At 28.9% G+C, this 23,179-nt stretch overlaps 1 protein-coding gene across 4 annotated transcripts in view; it reads right to left on the bottom strand.

Annotated features, from left to right (window-relative positions):
- The window catches only part of LOC107439801 (adiponectin receptor protein), a 71,765-nt gene that overhangs the window by 43,341 nt on the left and 5,245 nt on the right, over positions 1 to 23,179 (bottom strand). For 3 of the 4 annotated variants that reach the window (XM_016052507.4, XM_016052506.3, XM_016052508.4), the window contains exons 2-5: positions 16,745 to 16,791; positions 13,150 to 13,339; positions 3,253 to 3,399; positions 452 to 602 (exon numbers count right to left, since the gene is read on the bottom strand). In XM_016052507.4, coding sequence (XP_015907993.1) covers positions 452 to 602; positions 3,253 to 3,399; positions 13,150 to 13,338 — 487 coding nt within the window. In that variant the 5' untranslated portion in view covers position 13,339; positions 16,745 to 16,791. The remainder of the gene's footprint in view (positions 1 to 451; positions 603 to 3,252; positions 3,400 to 13,149; positions 13,340 to 16,744; positions 16,792 to 23,179) is intronic. The other variant, XM_043054720.2, reaches the window with a different exon arrangement.

Below are 23,179 nucleotides of genomic sequence, written 5' to 3'. Positions count from 1 at the left end.
CTGAATACAATATGATGACATCATTCAGTTATATTAATTATCCCTTTTCTTTCTTTTTTTTTAAATCAATTTCTTAGCAGACTAATTTTGCGTCAATTCACAAAAAATACACATTATTATGTTGAAGAAAATTACTTTTCAATTGTAATAGAATGCATTTTAGAATTAAACAGATCATTATTTATTGATTTTTGTGAAAGGCTTGTTTCAGTAGATAGGAAATTCGTGAAGGATGTTTTTAGAAATCAAGAGTTTTGTGAAGGGTCCATTTTTAGGAATTGGAGTTTCAATGAAATAGTTAAACCTTATTCTTGAATTAGTACACTCATTTGACCATTCTATTGATCATTTCTAAATGGTCAATTCATTTAGAAATGTTCATATTAGACATGGTTAATTTGTTCAGAAATTTTTATTTTAGATAAATTCATTTAATAAATGGTTTTCTTACCAAGTAAATGTGTCCATATATTACCAGTCTCTGTATGAATTCTAAATATAGAGCGAAAACATGCACTGAAAGATCTAAGAGGAGGACGATGTCCTTTATGTAGAAAATCATTATCTTGTAGCCATTTTGGAAGAGTGCTAAAATGACACACCTGTAATACATTATTAAAAAGATTTATGTCTAATAAAAATAGAAAAACAGTTTTAAAAATATATGCTTCTCAGTAATCCAAACAGGTAGGTAAAAAATCAAAGCAACAAAAAATAACCATAGAGGATGGACACCAAACTGTATGTAAAATATTTAATAAGAAATGAACTTATCTTAAAATTACTTATTTTAATGATGAGATACAAGTTAGATTACATGTATTATAAATCAGAAATTTATAAGCTTTGGGCTGTTCCCTATTGGCGTTTAACTTGACCTCCACCTTCTCTTGGCTGGCTTTCATTTATTCCTCCATCTTCTGAAGCATCTCCTCCAACCAATCTGCAGCCATTACTCTTGTAATAAGTACTCACTCTAATCCCACTTTCGCCACCAGAAATGTACAGAGCACAGGGGTTCATGTCAATTGGAGATGAATAAAACAATCCTTAAGACTTCAGAAATTTATTAGTAAAATCTTTCAGAATATTCAGCAATTTTCAGAACTCAATCAATGCACAAATAACCAGTTAGTACACAACAAACCACACGCTTTGAAACCTCAGACGGTTCACAAGAGACACGCAAATCATAACACTATTGCAGTCACAAACAGACTTATGTTATGTACCATTTTCTGTGCAGCACACTCCTATTTATTTAGGCTTGGCATTGGAACCCAAAAATTTTGGCATGATTCCAGGCAATTCTTGTATAACTCCATAAATATTCTATTTCTTGAGCCACCACGGCTCCATTCGGTTCGATTAACTAGAACTTTGCAAGTGCGGGGATGTTAAGAACATTATCTTCGCCTGTGATTTTATGGATGGTGTGTTCTACACTAGGGTGCGTAGCCTGTAATCAGGGATGAGAGTAGCGCGATATTACAACCACAAAAACGAATCACGATATTGGATTTTAAGCTCGCGTGAAAACGAATTGCTACATAGGGCTTTAAAAGCTCGTAAATACAAATCGCGATATTGATTTTTTAAATCTCGTAAGTAAGAATCGCAATGTACAATATTTAAATCGCCTGAATAAGAATCGCAACATTCATCTTTTAAATCAGGTAAATACGAAAATCAAGATTTGATAATAAAATCGTGATTTTAAAAATGTATAAATACAAAACACAATATTGGATTTATAAATGACGTAAATAAGAATCATAATAATATACGATATTTAATAAATAAGTAAAAATGGGGAAGGGTTAGCAGCTAGGGCCTAGATTGAATTTTCTGTTTATCTTTGAAAATCGTAAATAAATATAATTATTTTACTTCAATGACTGAATTTTAAAAAAAAACGGGATATTTATTAAAAAAACGAAACTTTTAGAGAATCGGAGTTTTTGATAAAAAGGCTGAAATTCGAGAGACAAAAAAAATCTCATCCCTGGATAAAGGTCAACCAGTTTTATCCCAAGGAAATGATTTTTAGAGAAACTTCAGAGGGAGGAAAAGGGACTTCAATAATTTCCCTCCGCGGAGAATTAAATTCCTCATAAAACATTTTAACTTGTGCAAAAAAAAATTTCAGCGGAAATTAGCGGGAAAAATGGAAAAATCTGAAAAAAAAAAGCGGAAATCCACGGAAGAATCTCATCCCTGTGTAATTCCGGGTAACTGTTTCCGGTGTATTTTGAAACCATTTAAGTCTTATCACTTTGAAACTCTTAATTTTTCAGAACTATAATTTTGTCACCAAAATTATCACCATGTAGGCAAAAATGCTGCTTAGCTGAATTTTTTTATAAGAAATACATTAGGCGTTATTTTCTCTCCACCATGTTTGAAATAAACGATTTTCTTGCAAATTTTTTAATTAAACTGTTAAAGCCCGTCTGAGATATTTAGCCTAATAACAAAAGAATATTCACAAAATTATACACATATTTACAAATTCATAACAATGTGTATTGTAAAATTTAAAATTGTAAATTGAAGGTAGATAAATTTAAATATAACATCATTTAAATTTAATATGAAACACATGAAATTATACTTACAAAAGAAGATGGAAGAAATCTATATGCCCCATAGCCTTGTGAAGGAACAAGGGTAAGTTCAAATAATTGATCATCTCAGTAGTGTTTAATTGTTTTAGGTTGAAGTGTTAGAAGGAAAAAAAATGTTACACCACGTCGCTAAAATATGTTTATCATTCTATCAAAGTATACAGCATAGCTCCTTTGCAGAAAAATTTCTGCTTTATCCTAGTCACCATAGCTCCATTGCAGACAAATTGCAGCCTGATGCTTGCACAGATTTTCTGATGGAAAATTGAAATCCTTCTGAGAAATCTTGTGTTTAACCAAGTATTGCATCCACTTGATTTATTGTTTAAATGATTCCTTAGTGCTCAATCATATTCATTTAATCTCCATTTTTTTTCGAAATCTCAGATTAAAAATAATCTGCAGATGCTGTTATAACCCAGTGCCTGCTGTCTGGTTGACAATATGAAATTTTTTTTTACAGTCATGGTTGGAAAAAGAGTTTATTTTATTTTATTTATTTATTTAAACCAGGTTTTATTACCTTAACAACTAAGAATGGTAGTACTTTTAAGCAGATAAATTCACTTATATTAAAACATTAACATTCAAGTAAAAAATAGAAAGAAAAAGGTTTTTTACAAACCTTCCAGGCTCCTGCCCAAATATTTCTGACTAACTGCTCAGCATTTTCTGCTTCTTCTAACACTTTCCTAACAATATTTTCAGCTTGCTCTGCTGCTCTTGCAGGCAAAGACAAGTCTAAGCCAAATTCTTCAGAGTCAACTGGAATCTGTATCAATTTAAAAGGTATGAATATTGAATTATTAATGAGCTTTAATATTGAAAAGGTAATAAGTTAATAGTTATAAATTAGCTTTAATAACAGATATAATTTTAAAAGTAAATTTTGTAAAAAGTATATTAAAAATTGAAAACGAAATTTGCCCTCAGTTAACTGTTTTTCTAAAATAAATATTGAAGCCTTAAAACTTTTCAATGAAAATTTTAAACTCAGGTCAATTAAAATAGTTTTAAAAAAAATATGATCATAATTCATGAAATGGTTTTAAAAAATAAACAATAGTATAATTAAATGTAGAATAACTTCATTTAAATATTCAAAGGGAAATATAAATTTCCATGTTCACTAAACGAAACTAACTGAAAATTCTTAACTAGAAATTCACTACGATGTGGTCAAAAATCAGTTTTGGTAACAAACTGAAAACAAATCAAAACATTTTTTAGTCTAAAAAAATTATTTATGGGATAAGAAACTACTACGATACATTTAATACTGAACAAAATTTGTTTAGCAATTCATGAATCAAAAGATATATAAAGCTGAATAATTTATATTTCAGGGGTCAGGTTAGGGTTTTTTCTGAGAGGTACCTGTTCTGTGAAAATTTAGACATAATTTGTGAAAAATTAAAAATTATATTGAAAAATCAACACAAAAATAAAATTTTAAGAAAAAGTATTTTGTGAAACTATCGTTTTTGGTAAACTTGAATTTGTGAAACTACAGTTTTTCCTAAAGTTGAATTTGTGAAACTACCGTTTTTCTTAAAGTTGAATTTGTTAAGGTACCGCTAAACGGTAGTAAATTAGGCCTAGGCAGACCCCTGTATTTGTTTATTATTTACAGAGGTGTGCATTTTTTTCTTGCTTTCATACATTTTCCATTTACTCAATCAACTAGTTTTACCCTTACAATACTTCAAAAATTTGATTTTTAAATAGCTTCGATAATTTTCTGTGTTCTCTTTTAATTATTTCAATCAAATAATTTTAATTAAATGTTAAATTTTTATTAAGTTAAAATTAAAATGAAGCGTAATAATCAATGTACATAGCGAGGGCATTTTAGGTTTATTCAGTTTAAAAAAATAAATTGATAAGAAATTGAAAAAAGCCATATAATGATAATGAGGATTGTTTCAAATGAGAGTTGGGCAAAATTCTATGATAGTTCTTATAAAATATATGGACAAACTAATCTCTTTAGTGCTTTACTAAGATTGATAAACTAAACAGACTAATTCCTCATAGAATACAAGATTGAAAAAAAAAAATTTTTAATCCCATCATCATTTCAAGGATACCTTAAGAATTGCAATAACAAATACTTCACATGTTATCCCTTAGTTATGCAAAAAACTATGTCAAACTACATATGACAGAGATTGCATTCATCCTTTTGGTAACAAATATTTTACTTATGTTGTAATAATGTTTAGTTTACTCATATTTAGCATATTAATATAATCACATATTTTATTATTTGAGACAATAACAAAATTTATAAAATTAATATATATAAATTCAAATTTTTAATAAAATAACAATATGTTAGAAATCATAAAATTTAATAGCATGTACTATAACTTATCCATAGAGATTCTTTGCAGTAAAGATTTTGATCCCTATGGCTGAATTTTTTCGGGCTTTCTGTGACATACCTTTCTATCTTTCTGCAAGATACTTAAAAATAACAAATACACATGCTTCTAATTTAAAGTTACAGAAGCGTTAATTTAAAAAAAAAATATTTAAAAAAATTAAATCTATGAAAAAAAATCGGATAAAATTTTTTTTTAAAAATTGAGTATGGGCGATTCCACAGTATTTGTAGCCTGATGTGTCAAAAATTTTTTTTTATTTGATACAATGTGTTGTATATCAAATTAAAGATAATTAAACATAGTTTATGAATATAAAATTCTTTTTAACTAAAATTTGATATTTTTTTAAAAAAATTCAAGAAATATGTTAAAAAAATGAGTTTGAAAGTTGCGGACATGACAAACAAAAAGTTAGTTTTTTTAGGTTACTAAACCATTCAAAATTTTTAATTTAACATGAAGTTTTTAAACCCATATAAGATTCAAACAATTTAGGAGATAAAAAAAACTTCATTTTTGCCTTTGATAGATTATTAAAGGTGTTTATAGGTTTAAAATGCAGTTTTTTTATAAAAAAATTTCAAATTTTTTTTTATACAGATTTTATTTACAAGTTTAATTTAAAATTTTATTTTCCTCTGTTTATTTACTATGCTTAATCTATATCAGTAAAAAAAAACTGATGATTTTATTATTTAATATCTTTTTTAAAAAAAATTAAATTTGTCATGTCTGCAACGCTGCAGACATGACTGTTTATTAGTACCTAACTGATGTAACAAAATAGTTACCAATGTAAAAAAATATTTAAAATAAAAGTTTAAATAGCAACACTTAAATATCTTTTAATTTGTGTTTGTAGACAGTTTTGTATATTTTAAGCACATGTCTATTGTTTACTTGCATATTCTCGTTTTATTATGCAAAGTTTACCTTCTCCTAGCTTTAAGAAAAATATTTTAAATTAAAATTGTTTACTTTATTTTAGCATTTGTATAAATTAAAGTTGTTGTGTAAAAATTTTTGCAACTTAAAACAAGGTAAGCATAAGCCATGCCTTTAACTAGTACTGAAAGATCTCATATTATAAGACAAAAATTGAAAGCTGATCCACAAAAATATGAAGCAATGCAAACTGAAGCAAGCAGAAAAAAGAAGGAATACAGACATTCCAAAATACTCACTGAATAGCAGAAAATCAACATAAGGGCAAAAAATAAGGAAGCACAAAAAAGATGCAGGGAAAAAAAGAAAGATGCAGAAATAATAACAGATTCACCTGGCTACACAAGCAGACAATCATTGGGTAAAGCTGTTAAAAAAATCACTAATTCACTACCAAGATCACCAAATAAGAAAATTCATGCATTGACAGATGTTATAACCAAAATATCCCCTTTGAAAAGAAAACAAATAATTAAAAATTCAATCAAAATTAAAAGGCTGCAGCTATCTGAAATTGATCGAGAAAAAAAAGATGTGACAAACTTTCTGAAGAAACAGAAAAAAGTAAATGAATTTTTCATAAGAGATGATATAAGCCGAATGTGTCCTGGAAAAAAGGATGTAATATCCTTAAAAACAGATGTAGGGCGAGAAATACACCAAAAACGTTTTCTTATAATGAGTACTGGAGAAGCACATCAGCTTTTCTTAAGTGAAAATCTCGATTTTAGTATTGAAAAATCAAAATTTTATGAAATGCGACCAAAACTTGTGTTACCATCTGGAAAAAAGGATCAAGAAGTATGCATGTGTGTATACCACGAAAATGTTGACATGATTCTTTCGGGAATAGGAGCTCACTGTCCAGATCTTCCAAGTAATTCAGAAGCAATCGCAAAAGAAACTGTTTGTGGTTTTGATGAAAAACATATTAGCTGCATTGATAGACTGTGTTCAATATGTGGTGTTGAAAAATACTTGGATGATAAAGTATAATTTGAAAATCTGGATTGCACAGTGAAGTACTATCAGTGGCAACAGAATGAAGTGGGATTCACTTTTAAAAGGGAAATAGTTACGGTTTTAGGATCTGCTAAAGAAATTGGTTCGCGATTGCACCTATTTTCTAGACATACTTACAATGCTTCTAAGCAACATTTTGAATTTAGGTATTTAAAAGAAAATCTTTCTAATGATGAAGTTATCATGCATGCAGATTTTGCCGAAAATTATTCCATAAAGCATGATCGTGAGATCATGAGTGCTCATTGGGCAACTGATAGTGTTACCCTATACACTTGTGTCACATATTACAAAGATGAAACAAATTCTTTGGCTCATCAGTCTTATGCAGGCCTAGAAGTGACTCAAAGCAAAAATATAATAGGAAATATAGGAATTCATTTAAGAAATTATAGGAATTTTATAGGAATGTTTTGAAAATAATATAAGAATCCCTAATATTTTGTTTAAAAAATATAGATTCAAAATTTGCATAGAACATGTACAACTTTTATTTATGTGTTATTCAAAACTAATGTTATGAAAAAACATTTCTACAAAACCCTATCTTGGCTTTAAAACTAAATGTTTTATTAGATAATCTAACTGGAGAAAAAAAGAACACTGATTGTAGACAAATTTTAGCTTTCTTGTCCAGGAGTAGGTTGGAATATATTTCTTAATATATTTGAATAAACCGTAGACTTATATCAGAATATAATGTTATGCATTTATAAAAGAATAATTAATAAAGTAATTATATTTTTAAAATTTTTTGAGGACCAGCAAAAGGTTTCAAATAGAAAATCTGAATAAAAACAATTAAGTTTATTAATACACAGCATTAGAGTTAAGAAAAAAAGTTTATTAGTAATTATGTTGGTAACACTAATTAATATTATATGAAAATTTAACTCCCCATCTTTGCAACACATGAACATAATCGAAACAATATATACAATCGAAAATAATAAGTGCAACTGGAATTAAAATTTAGAACAAAGTTATACAAATACGAATATAATACACTAGAATATACTAAGAGTGAACAACTCAGTTAGAATCAATACATATACGTAGAATTATTATTTTTTATTAGTTTCAGCAAGCTTTTCAGTTAATATTTTAACCTGATTAGTTGCGGATTCTATGATTGCAGAAGCAATTCTCATTTCATTAAAGTCTTTAGTTTTTAATGCTTTTTGTAGGCGGGCATTACTCTCCTGCAGTAAATTCTGGGAAAGGCTTAATTCATCTTTTAAGGATTTCACATGATTTTCTAAATCACGCAACTTTTCTTTTGCATCTTTCTTTTGTTTTTTCCGCAATTGTTCCGATTCTGATAGAGATCGTTTTTCTGCGTCTATCTTAGCTTGGGAAGCTTCTTTTTCTTTATCTTCTTTATATGCTGAATGTGCTTTAGTTACAGAGTTCAATAATGAGAAAGTTATAGGAATATTTAAAATGTTATTATCATGCCTCCGAACTGCAATATGTTAAGATTGCCTATTAAAAAATTAAACACAAATAAAGCTGCATAAATAGAAAGAAAAAGATAAATTATGAAGGCAAAACTCCAAAATTAAGAAAAGAAAAAATAAACTTCAAATTTTTCTTTTAACTCAGAAAAACTCAACAGAACAAAGGGTTACTTAAAATTATTAAGAATGAAATACAGTAGAGAACCCGGCATGTTCGGGACCATCGCTATCCCAGATGTCTGAATTTGCCTGTTTTCGGGATATGCTAAAAAACATTATAGATCGATGTTTCAGCGAACCCAAATTACAATGAAAAATACTAACATAGTTTAAAATATGAAAAATAAATAAGGAAAGTTCTCCTTAGTTAAACAAATCGGAAGAAAACAAGATTTAAATCAATAAAAACATTTACAAATTAAGATAAGAAAAAAAAATTAAAAAAACTCACACATTAAAAAAAAAACAAAAACTAAATCATATTTAAAAATAAAAGAAAATAGAAAAGAATCGTATCAACTGCGAGAGTTTTTAAAAATAAAAGAAAATACATAAATTATGATAGTAAAACTGCCAAATTAAGAAAATAAAAAACTTATGTTCACTAATATACACGTGCAATACCCCTCCTCCTCGTAAATCAGAGAGAAAGCGAAATCAGAAAGCCGCTCCTTTATGTTTGATTGACGGCAGCTTATCAGAAAAGCACCGTTTCTTTCCATCCCTGAAGAACTTCAAGGTTACAGAAGAAATATATTGAAGTTTTCTCTTTCAAAAACACCCCCCCCCACACACACACACACAAGTTTTTTCTTTCACTGAACTTGAATTTCATTTTATTTTGAAACTTCAAAAATCAGAATTTCCGCACATCGATATAATTCAAAACGGCGGGAAAATTAAGCAAAATTTATCCCGATGTTCTAGATACCAAATAAGTGGTCCTGTACTGTACTTGTATAAGCATATCAGATATTTTTAAGTCAGACACCCTATTTTTTTAAAATTATGTTAAACAATATTTTTAAGAAGAAAAATTATCTACATTTCAGAACAGAATTTTTAATGCAAGCTTCAGTTTCACATTGATTTTAAATAAAAAAATAAAAAAAGATTTATGAAAATGAAATAATATTAATTTTCAAATTTATTTATTTTCACCTACGTAGGCTGCAAATTGTTTAATTTTAACTCCCAAACATTTTATTGCACCTGTGTGGACTTTAAAATTAGACTACAGAATAACTATCATAAATGCTTTAAAATGAATTGCATTTTTTTTTCTACCTGTTTGGATATTAATCAAGTAATTGAATTTTTAAATTGCATAAAAATGAATAGCGATTTGAAGACCGAATTATATATAATACGAGTATAGCTCGCAAATTATTTCGCAAATCATGATTTTTAAGTAAGTTACCTACATAGGAATCGCGATTCATAGTCCAAAATCATTAAGTGTGACATTCGTAAATCATGTTCTTGAAAACCAAATCTCTTAAATGCTAACGATTTCGGATTCGTAATTCATGTAATGATTGTTCGTCGCGTGATATGTTTCGAAATTAAACTCGAGAAAGAGAAAAAATCACTTAATTACATTAAAATAATAAAAAAAACTTTTAAAAGGAAAACGAAAATCACTTTATTGAATCCGCATGACTACACTAAAATATATTGCTCCGTTCTGGGTTCCTTCTTTTCACACCCTTTCTATTCTATATCTTATTCCACAAACCTCACATATATTTCTTTCACTTGCTGACGATTCCCTTTTACTTGTACTTGGTGCAGCTGGGTTAAGACATTGCAAACGGATGATTGGTTAAAGAATTTTTAGGTGTGGTTTGATGATTGACATCAGACTAGCGCAAATCGGGAGCGCGGACGTTGAGAAAGGATTATAAGGGAAAATTAAGGAAAATAATACAGAAAATATAGGAAAAAATAGGAAATATAGCAATTTTTCCAGATTAATAGGAAAAATAGGAAATATAGGAGCGCTGCGAGGCCTGCTTATGCTATAGTGTCTGATGATTTATCACATAACAAAAATTCTGTAAAAATTTTCAATGAAGAAATTGTGGCCCATTTAAAAGAAATTAAATGTGATATGATAAAAAAAGTGCACTATTGGTCTGATGGGGCTGAAAGCCAATTCAAAAACAGATTCATGTTTTCCAATTTAGTTTGTCACAAAGATGATGTTAAAATAGAAGCAGATTGGTCATTTTTTGAAACGGCACACGGAAAAGGTACTGTAGATGGCGTAGGGGGATCTGTAAAGAATAAGGTCTAGCGAGCAGTACTACAAGGTAAAGAAGTTGTTGTTGATGCAAAGTCCTTTTACGAGGTTGCTTCTAGAATTATGGATGGTAAAATCAAACTAATTTTTATAAGCAAAAAACCTGTTGATCGTAAGGCAATGATGCTTACAGACCGTTTCAGTCAATGTAAATCAATAGCAAATACAAGAGGTTTGCATTTCATTCGCCCTATATCATCCAACTCAGTAGAATATTCTATAAATTCTCCTTTTTCAAGTGCACAAACTATGTACCAGGCAACATTATTTCCTGAATCAAAATCAACGATTCCATCATCATCATCACTTCAGTTAGCTGCCACATCAAGAACAGAAAATAAATTAGAAGGGCCGTGGATTGCTGTACTGTTTGACGATAACTGGTGGCCTGGCCTAGTTATTTCAATTGATAAACACACTATGACACTAAACCACCATTTCAAGCCTGTAGCAACTAATAAATTCAAGTATTCGGAGAAACCAATATTTGAAACCATTTCAATTAATACATATTTATCTTCTTTACCAGGTGACCCAGCACCTGATCCATCTGCACACTATTTTTTATATGATTCTAAGGTTGCATTGCATGTCAAAAATATAATCAATAAATTATAAAGCAAAATTGCATTGCAATTTGTCTAATAAATTTATTTATTTAATTATTAATAAAAATTAAATAAAATATGTAAAATTTTTACTTAATAAATATTTAAGCTGTACATATGAAAAATAATATGCATAAATTTCAAATAACAGTAATTCTAACAAATAGAGATGTAAACTTTTCGTCATGTCTGCAACGTCATGTCCGCACCACTTATATTTTAAATTATGTAAATTTTCATTAAATCATTTTAAATTCTGAAAAAAAATTTTAATTTCCTTTATATCTACATATATTTTAACCTTTTCATGCCAAATGTGTTTACTTATTTTGTAAAATTCACAGAAGTTGAGGTATATATTGAAGACTAGTGAAAAATAAAGTTTTTCTGCGTCATGTCTGCAACACTTCAATTTTTTTTATTAAAATACTTTAATTCAAATTTTATCCAAAAATCTTCTTTATTTAAGAAAGAACAATATATAAAGCTCTTGAAAAAAAAATTCACTAATTCACTAAACTAATAAAATTCACTAAAAAAATTCACTTCAAAATTCAAATATGAAGTATCGAACTTTGAAAACGTCATGTCCGCAACGTACACAATACTGTGAATCACTCATATGTCTTTTTTTTTTTAATTCTAATATTATGGGCAATATTCTCGCATTTTGTAAAAAGTTAACACGCTAATTATTTCCTTTTTCGCAATTTGTAATTCATCATCACATTAAAAAAAACGTCAAATCTGTAGCAGTAACTACCGAGAAAAAAAAGATCGATGACAAAATCACGGGAATAGGACTCTTCAAAAAGGGGTTACTAAATGCATGTTTTAATTTTGAGATTCAGTTGTTGTAATTAGTAATATCGTATTAGAAATATCGGATTTTAAAAGCTATGTTGAAATCAGTAGTAATAACTGCATCAAAAAATTGAAAGAAAATTTCCATGAAAAAAAAAACCCCAAATTTTTTACTTTATTATTCTCAAATGAGAAAAGAAAAATCATAAGCATTTTTTTCCCTTTACAATGCGCGAAAAAGGCATCTTTTGAATATAATTCAGAAGAAAAGATAAAATCTTTCAAAAATTTCTACAGAAAAGAAAATCAAAATTTTTTAATTCTCAAAGGAAAAATCTTTCTGCAGGAACTCTGTAGCATTCTGCAACAATGTCGCCACGGGGATTTTGACAATATAGGCAATGGTTATGCCTATATTGTCTAGCATATGCATGGCCTAAGAAATTTCCCAAACTTATTAATGTAAGTCTTCAGGCAGAAAAGGTTGAAGACCTCGAATTTAAGTAATTGTCATTATATTTATTTGAATAATATTTTTGTTTACATAATTATAAATATTTTTTAAAATGTAAAACAAAGACATAATCTATGAGCCTAATTGGAATTTCACACTGGAATTTCAAAGTGTAGAAAAATTGTCCCTGACTGTAAGTTTAAATGTTTATTTTCAATGAATATTAACCCCAATTTTTAATTACCTTTTGAGTGCCTTTTTATCTAAGATATACCACTATACATGTAAGAAATAAAAATTAATGTGAATAACAACCCAAAGAATCTTTAATGCATAAACAAAATAGTCAGCACAAATATTTTAAAAACATATTGCGCCTTCACTGTTTATTATGGGTGAAAAAGCAGTAAAGTCATAAATAGTTGAATAACTTTACTGTTTTTATTTGTGCTCAGTATGATGCTCTCTATATTGCCAGCAGCTCATTGCTTTGCAATATATTTTTGTTCAATTTTTTAAAATTGAGTACTTACTAAATTTTTACTCAACAGCCTTTCTTGCAATACTTTAGGAAACAATCGCTTCCTAACATTAATTTCTTCATCTGCTTCCAAAAATTCAGAAGAATCAGAAAAGGATAGATCATCAAAAATTTCACTATTAAGAGGATCGGGAAGAGAAACATCAGGAGGTGGCAGTATCTCATCAGGTGAAATATCCATGCTATAAAGTAAAGAAAATTTTAGGAGTCTGTATCACAGAGTTAAAAAAAAAAAATTTTAAATAAAAAATTCTTCTACCGTAGTTTTCACACGAAAATAAATGAAAAAGTGATTTCTCAAAATTAGTGATATTTAAGGATTGAAAAACTAAGTCACAATATATTGTGTCAGAGCACTAATATATACAACTATAGCTCACTATTCTCATACATCTTTTTAATTCACTTAGTAATTTTATAATTTAACTACTAGCAAGTTCAACTGTGTTTTTTATCATCATCAACTGTGAGAGAAAAAGATAAGTTTCATGTCCAAATATCATTGAAAAATTCCACAACTTACAAGAAAAAAATAAGCAAAACTAAAAATGGAAGGAAAAATTATTTTTGTACAAACAGATCTTATCTTAAATATTTTATTGAGTTCTTAAGTTGGTAAGATAATTTTGAATCACCCAGTCTAAAATGAAGGAGTTATAATTTAATGAGTAAAAATCAAAAATTAAAATCCAAAGAACATAAAATAATTTTTTTTTAAAGATATTGTCACATTAAGAGTGAATGCTTGTTATCCAATAGAAAGTCAAAATAATAGTCCCTTCTAGTTGGGAGAAATGTAATAGATATATGCATATTTAAATTTGATACTGGCTATCGTATCTACGAAATAAGAAAAAAAAATTTCTCCAAGACACCAGAATTAGAAATTTTTAAAAATCTAATTGGGCAATTCCATGGAAAGTAGGACATAGTGGAAGAATTTTTTTCTAAATTAAATTGATCTATTCTTTATAATTTTTAGTTATAAGCAGATTTTGTTGATTTAAATCAGCTTGATTTAAATCAACTGATTTTTTTAATATATATATTGATTTAAAAAGTTAAAAAACAGTGTTTCAAATTATTGATAATTTTATTATTTATTTTCTTAGTTTTAAAATTTATTTCAAATAAATTGCTGTATTAGTTTTAAAATTTATTATTGCTGCATTAATTAATTTTAGTTAACGAAATTACTTTCTTGGTATGTGTTAAATTCCAACACATTTGAAATGACATTTTTAAAAATCTTTTGATTCTTGAGATTGAAAGCACAGATTAAAGTAAACATTTAAGGATTTTTTTCTTATAATATGTTAACAGTATCTTTGACATTATCAGTTTTCTATAAAGAAATTTTGTGAAAAAAAATTTCAATGAGTACATAGATTTTTTTTTAGTTCAGCTAAACTTATCCATTTTGATATAGGATTAAAAATGAATATTTTAATATAAAAATATATAGATTAAAAATTGATTTATTTTTTGATGAATGACTACATTTATAAACACAATCTGTTACATTTATTTTGTCATTTTAAAAATCAAGAGGGAAAAAAAAAGAAATCAGTTTTTATTTAAATTATGGTTTGGTAATTGAAATTTTGTTTTAATAGTTAAAGTATTCTTTAAATTCTCTATTTCATCTAGTCTTTAAATTTCAATCATGCATTTGTTTCAAAATGGTTGCTATGCATTCAAAGCTATGTATGTATTATAATGAAAAATTTTTTTAGGTAGTTAAGAGTTTCCAAAATATTCCTATAATATAGTTTTAATATTAATTTAATTTTGATTAAACATTTATTAAGTTTTTTAGTCATAAATCAAGGCTCTTACAGTGTATTTGAATTTAAAAAAATCCGATTTAAATAAAATTTTAAAAAATCAGATTTTTATAAAAAAAATCACGAACCCTGGTTATAAGTACTAAGAAAACTAAACTGGACATTTTTGGTATTTGTCTAATTTTTGGGGGAAATTGTCTATAAAATAAAATTTTTATAACAAAAATATATGACTTTCAATGTCAATTTCCAAATTCATAGAGTAATTTTGTTAGCTTTGTCGTCTTTATTTTTAGTTAACATTATAAAAAAGAAGAAAAAATATATGTGTTGTATTAGTGCCATAAAAAAACTAATTCAGCAGATCTACATATCAATTTAACATAACATAGGCTATAACTATTTTCATAGTTCCAATTTCTGCTTTTCTACACCGAACAGGATTATAATAGTGCAACCCATATTTTCTACATTTCAGAAATCCATAAATGCATATCTTTCAGTTTTTGTGATTACTTTAATGCATGTTATAGCACATTAGAAATCAGGTGCAAAATATGGTGGAAAAACAATATACAGAACCACATGGAATGAATAGAATCTGCATGAACAAAGCATGTGAAAAAATAAGGTTCTGAAATGCACTATTCAAAATGTACATGTCATTATAAAATCGAATTAAAAACAGGATTTGAAAAACCGTGTAGGTCTCCATTGTGATAACTACTTAAATTACAATAAATAAAACAAATGTGGAATATGAAGAGGTGGGAATTTAACATGCTAAAAAGTTTATGCTAAAATGAAAACATGCACTTCATATTAATAATGTATATTAACAATTGAATTCTAAAAATCATGAAGAAGTCTGCAGCAATAACTGCTGTGAAACAATAGACATATCTTGTTAAATACAATGGAATCAGCAGAGTGAAACAAATGTATTAAAAATATAATACCATAGAAACTTTGAAATTTGTGTCATAATAAAATTGAAATAAATTAACATTTTTAAAAATTGTGAAGAAATCTATAGTAATAACTGCCAAAACACAAGACCACTTAAAATACAAGGAATTGCTGCTAATTGAACAGGTGAAAAAGTGATTTCACATCACATACGCAAGATTTGAAATTCCCGCATTGTAATAAGAGCATATTAAAAAATAACTGGACTTTATTAACAGTGTTCAAATTGGCAGAAATAATTGCTAATAAAAAGCTTGAAAATTGAATTTAAAATAGACTCAATGCAATTCAGAATTTGTGTGCAATATAGTACAGTACAGAACCCGTTATCCGGAAATCAGAAAACCGGAGCGAAATTCGATAAATTATCCCGCCATTTTAAAAAAAAAAATTTTTTTTCCTCATAAGATTTTAGGATTTTTCTTTCTTTTTTGAAAGATGTTTACCTTACCATCATTTTGTAAATAATCATTAGTGTATTACTCCATTGTTTTTTCTTCTTTTTAAGATTATTGCCAAAAAAATTTTTTTTAGTTGGGTTTAACAATAAAAAAAAACTGCTTTTTGTAGTGATTCAGAAAACCGGAAAAATCAGTTATCCGGAATAGCGATAGTCCCGATCGTTCCGGATAATCGGTTCCCTACTGTATTAAAAAATAAAGATGTTATAAACCATGTGTATTTACAACAGAATTTGTGCATGTGCAAATAACACCACACTCCATTCAATTTTACTTAAACCAAATTTAAAACAATCAGGAAAACAAATATATCACACTGATTTAATTATTCTTAAAGAGGAAAAAAACTAAAAACAAAGAACATACAAACCTGCAATCTATTATAGAAACTAATGAATTGACTTTCAAGTTTTCTTCCTAAAAATAAATTAATAACACTTTTAAAATATAAGAAAAATAAAACTTATAATAGAGGTCTTTTTAAGGGGCTTAAACCAAAAAAAGCTATGATTTTTTTTCTCTCCAGCCTAATTGAATTCGACTACTTTGTCATCACTTTCATCCTCTGTTATTCCATCTTGGAGACTTCTTTTGTCTCAGTCTTTCCCTCAGTTTTGTTTTAGCAGGAGTGCTGAAAATTCTCAAAGGTCTGCAATTCAAAAACTCTCTCTTTTAAACTTTATTTTCCAAAAATATTTTGAAAACCATGAAAACGAAGAACGAGAAACCATGAAAACCTGGGCGAGCCCATTGTCATAGATGGAGGGTGGTCATGATGTAATGGCTCTTCGTTGNCTATCAGTGTTTTCATCATAGAAAAAAATGGGTGAGAGTTTCTTACCCTTTCTTAAAAATTCGGTGAGATTTCAAAAAGTTAAGTGAGATTTCTAAAAATTAAGAAAACACAAATAGACTTGAGAAAAAAATAATTTCTTCAGTTATAATACATTTTTAAAGCATTTAATATTTTTGCTGCATCATCATTATGATTTTTGCTGCCTCATCATAGAAGATTTTGCCTTTACAAGGTATTTGTCCATCTTATATTAGTGCATAAAAAATTTGAACGTCTTAAATGAAGAAACCTTACCCACGGTAAACATGTGATTGAAGAGAAATGTGTTCTGGAAGGGGTTCCGTGGTTCGGAGGGGTAGTGTTCTGTTGTTTGAAAAGGTTCTGAACAATACTGGTAAATAGGGAAGATAGATAATGGGGCAATATGAAAATAATGAAAGATCCAGGAAGAAAAGTGAAACAGATTTTATTCTAAATGGCGTAATGCGAGAAATTCTCGAATTTTGAAATTGATTTATAGAGTGAGCGAATTTCTCATGGTAATAATTTTTTAATGTGAGAAAAGAAAAAAATATGCGAGATTCTCGCACTGTAATGAAAACACTTTGTATATATACATATATAATATGTATAAGCAATGATATCCAAAAATTTGAAATAAAAAGTGTGATTTTTAAACTTTTAAACCATGTGATTATAAATCACGATGATTAATTTTAAAATTGTATGAATATGAATCACATAAATTTGAATTGCATGCATGATTTTAAAATCATGTGAATAAAGTATTACAATATTCGATCTTAAATTGAGAGAATATGAATCCCGATGTGTGGCTTTTAAATCACATGAATATGAAACTCTATATCGAATTTTAAAAAATGCGAAAATACAAATCATGATGCATAATTCTTAGATCGTGTGAATACGATTTTCAATGTCTAATTTTTAAATCACGAATAAATACGAAAATCGATGTTTGATATTACAACTGCATAAAAGAATTGTAATGTTGCTACAACTCTCTTTCCTTTTTATGAGTATCAGTCATCCTATTTCTGCCCAAACTGACTGTTTGAGATAGCCTCTCTATGAATAAAATAAGCAGTTTTGGTCTGCCAATTTTTGGGTAAGGAGAGAAAACCTGAGAAGAGGGGTAGGGCGGAGGTGAAGAAGAGAGGTCAAAGACCTGGTGAGCTGAGTGGAAGGTGATTAGAAAAAGATGTTTTTGATTGAAATTCTGAAGCAAAATATACAGTCCTGCAACAGGACTGAACAAGTGATATACTATATATCCAGAGAACAATAACCTGATACCTACACATAGTTTATCATCTCCTTAAGATTCCAAACCAAGTCTAGCACATGTGCAAGATAAGTGACTTTAAATTCAATTGACTCTAGCTGCGTAATTCCTTTTCCTTAAAATGTTCTCCAAATCTGTTTGTCACATGTTGATTTAGTTTAGTATAATTTGTTATGACCTTATTTTATTATGCTACATGGTCAAATTTATTTTAATGAGTAAATCTTGATAATTGAGTTAATCATCATTAAAATTGCTTAAGTAAATTATCTCCCCTGTGATCATTATTTCTAGACAGATATTTTTATCTTACTTTATTTGTATGTGTTGGTGATGAATTGGGATAGGCCTTAGTTGTAAAATGCATTAGTACTAAATTTGGCAATTATCCCACTATACTTTACCCAAATTGTCACCACATGTATTTTGGTGCCGTGACCAGGCTAGCAAGTTCTGGCAATTATTTGTGGAAAATATAATTTCCAAGTTTGTAGATTAATATATTTAAATATTATTTCCACATTCATTTGGCTATTGAGGGAATAGTAAGTTTATCACCAAATTTATGGACCATGTGGTAAATATTTGTTAAACCCAATTCAGTGCACACATATACTTTAACTTAACAGTGTCATAAGATGGTTCTATTATCTATTTTAAAGCAAAAAAAAAAAAAAAAAATGGCTGAGGTTTAAAGTCTCCATTTTTGTTGTCTCTTCAATGACGAAAATTATAATGATTTTTTTGAATCCTTGGAAACCACAGCAAAATTAGCTGAATGGTCAAAAGAACAACTAATGGTTATAACAAAATTAAAAATGGAAGGAGCAGTTAGGAAGCTTTACAATAACTCTTTAGCGGGGAAAGCTATGGATTATGAATCTCTGAAGAAAGGAATTAAAAGCTATTTTATTCCTAATACATCTTTTGCTCAAAAGTTTGCTGCTTTCTCCACACAGCTGAGCAGAAGACAAGTGAAACAGCTAGGGATTTTGCTATGCAGATTGAGGGATTAGCAAAATTGGCCACATTTTTTAAAGAAAAGGTAAAATTGTCGCAATATATTAATGGCTTAAAGCCAGCTCTGAAAGCACAAGTGATTCACGTAAATCCCCTATCATTTGACGAAGCTATTGAAATTTCAAGTAGAGTAGAAACCTCATTACAAACTTTAAATTCAAGCGTACATGCTCTTAACCAACACCTACTAGAAGGTCAAGGTCTACTGGCTGAGCGATTTCAACCCTGTGACGTCATGATCAGGAGGTAGTAACTGTAGGCGGGAAGCTCCTCGGTAAGAACGCCATTCGTGGACGTAAACACCATTACAATGAATGTTGTCAACTAATATATTTAAGGTTTGATTAAAGAGATATCGAAGTAAGTAAAAGATACTATTTTTATTTTACTTAAGTGTTATGTTTGATTTCAATAGGTTTTTCTCTAATATGTTGTAAATTCAGATTGAAAGCACATATTTTATTTAACTTTAATTGCTATTATGTTCTGTCACATTATTTGAGTCTCTAATGTGTTTATATGTGTTATCTGATCTAATTCCATTTGAATTATGAAATAACTTAATTAGTATTCAAATATAAAATTACAAAAGCATTCAATTGCATTTTTTATTCATAATTCATGAGATAAAACATCTTAAATGAAACTAAGAGATTGAAATGGGCATAGAAATTGTTAGTACAGTGCAGAACCTCTTATTCGTAAATCAGAAAACCGGAAAACCAGATAAACGGAATGAAATTTGGAACCGGAAATTAATTTTCTTCCATTAAAAAAAATTTTTTTTTCCTGAAAGATTTTGAGCCCATTTTGTTATTTAGAGCGTACAGCGTATCGAGTTGACGAAAGAACTGATTTAGAGGACGGATCAAAAGCCGTTTGTAGACGAATCTCACGTAAGCATAAATAGCTTATATATGTTATTAATGTTAATAATAACATATATAAGCCTGTATATAATTTTTATTTCAAAATTTCTTTCCTTATTTAAACTTAAGTGTATTATTATTTATCATTTTTTATTATTTCTAAAACTATTTCAAAATAATTTTTTAGTTTTGCTTTATAAACATTAAAAAAACGGCATTTTGTAGCGATTCAGAAAACCGGAAAAATCAAAAACCGGAAAAATCAGTTATCCGGAATCGCGATGGTCCCGATCGTTCCGGATAAATGGTTCTCTACTGTACAATTATTTATTGTGCTTCTGCTCAAGATTTTAAATAGCCTTAGAATTGTGATATATCTTAATTTATAAAATATACATTGCAATATATCGGTTAAAATATGTTTGAATTATACATTTATATTAAAATATATTAGTTTTAGTAATTTGCCTCCCTCAAGTCCTGTTGGCTGCCTCATCGTGGCGATAGGGTGACCCTGAGTGAAACGGGCGATGGGCGTCTGGAGTTTTACTCCTGGAAGGGTCACCCATGGCGAGAAGGCCGTTCCATTACACTCAGCTAAAGTCAACAGGCGAAGGAGCCAAGTCAGACTTCTGCCAGCATGGTGCTCCAGTCATAGGACTTCAGAAGCTGCATTATTACCTCAACCATGAAATTCATGTCTTGTTCTAACTCTCATACTGCCTCGACCGTCGCGCAGGATAAAAAGGATCGCGTTTGTGGCTTTGGAAGCGGACCACGCTCGAAAAATATACTACCTTACTCAAGTACTTCTAATGGAACTTTGAAAATCCTTCAATGTAACATCAATGGGATCTCAACCGCAGCCTCAAGAGTCAAACTAGACCAGGTGTTGGAACTTGCAAACACCCATTGATTGTTGTTTCTTACAGATTGTTTACAGATTACAGATTGTTGCCCTCCAAGAAACCAAATTAAATAAAAATGTGTCACTTAAAGTAAAGGGATACATACCCTCCAACTGCTACGGAATTTCCGTAGTTTCAGAAATCTTCTTTTCAGACGGTAGCAAAATTAATGTCTTAATATTTAAAAAAAATTAATTTTAGCGTAACTTGTCCACTATTACTTATAAAAGTGCAGGCCATATGGCTAGATTCTTAAGTTCTGAAAAAAGTTTTATGGGAGATCCATTTACTTTAAAAATTTCTACTTTGGTTCGCTACCACTAGAAAGAATTATTTTCAAAATCCTCATAAGTTGGAGGGTATGCGGATATAACATCTTCCGTTGTGATAGACAAGGTAATGGAGGTAGCCTTACGTTTCTCATCAGAGACATTAATTATAGGAGCTTAGACACCAATATAGCTCATTGGGATCAAATTCTGACCTTGAGACACGGGGAATCCAGGTAGCCTGGAGAGGTAAGTTGCTTAACATTATCAATCTTTATCATCCACCAAATAACAAAGATCTTCCAACTAATTTCTGCGATGGCTTTGTTGAAAACACTATTTTCATAGGGGACCTTAACGCAAAGCACCCAATTTGGGGTTGCTCAGATCAAAATCAGAGAGGTAATGACCTCCTAAACTTACTGGATGATAACGGCTTTACTTTACTCAATGATGGCGCCGCAACGCACTTCTCTTACAGTTACAACACTTCCGAGGCACTTGATATCGCCTTAGTTACCCCTGATATTTCTCCTGGCTGCAAATGGTCAGTGCTGGAGAACATTGGTAGTGGCCACCTACCTATTCTGATTGAATTCTGCAAGCGACAATGACTACAAAAAACAAGCAGAAGGTATTGGAATTTCAAAAAAGCTGATTGGAGCAGTTACACTACAATGCTAGATAATGAAACAACTACACCGCTTAAAGAGGATATAAATTGCAATTGGAAATCTTTCAAATATGCCATATTACAGACAGCTCGAAGGACAATTCCAAGAGGTAATGTGAAGAATTATATTCCATTTTTCAATCATAATTCCCCTCAGTTAAAACCGCTGTTGGACAAGAGCAGAGTTGGGTTTTTGACGTCAAAAAGTGGTTTTTGACATGTCAAGGGTATAATACTGGTTTAAACCGTCAAAAACTGAAGTTTGCCAAGAAAATATATAAACTTCAAAACTAGCAACAGTTGCCATGCATTATATTGAAATTTAATTATACTATAGATAATCAGCAGGTTTTAAAATATTTTTTAATTAAAATTAAGGTAAAATAACAGATTTAAAATCTCAGAAATTTATATTCAAATGCAGAAAAATTTTGCACAAAATTTTTTTAAGTATTTATATTTTGAAATAAAAAAAATTTTTTTGATACTTAAGAAAATTAAAAGTTTTTACTATGCATTTTTGACATATAAGGAACATATAACTAATATTTATAAGGAACTTGTATAAATACAAACTTGATACAAGTGTATAAAAAAATTTTTTAATGTTATACCGCATATCTTTATTATCCAGTATGTTAATTTGAATTTAAAAGTAGTTATATTTGTGAATAATGTTAAATATAATTCATACTGTTTATTATATTTATTTATATTTATTACACATATCACACTTTACCTCTTAATTTTTTTTTCTCCACTTGTATTAAGAATACAAATAATGCATATCTTGAAAGCAAGAAGTAATTATTCAACAGCTGAATATTTAGATATTCAACAAAACTATATAGTATTCAGCAAAATGAAATTCACAAGTATTTGGATAAACTAAATTTTCAGCATAGTAAATGAATAGGCTGAATATACTGTAAATCGACACTAACTACTCTGTGTATTTAACAGA

This window comes from Parasteatoda tepidariorum, chromosome X2 (genome assembly GCF_043381705.1).
Source record: "Parasteatoda tepidariorum isolate YZ-2023 chromosome X2, CAS_Ptep_4.0, whole genome shotgun sequence".
NCBI lineage: Eukaryota > Metazoa > Arthropoda > Arachnida > Araneae > Theridiidae > Parasteatoda > Parasteatoda tepidariorum.
Note: the sequence above shows the minus strand (reverse complement) of the source record. Positions and strands in the feature narration are given on the sequence as shown.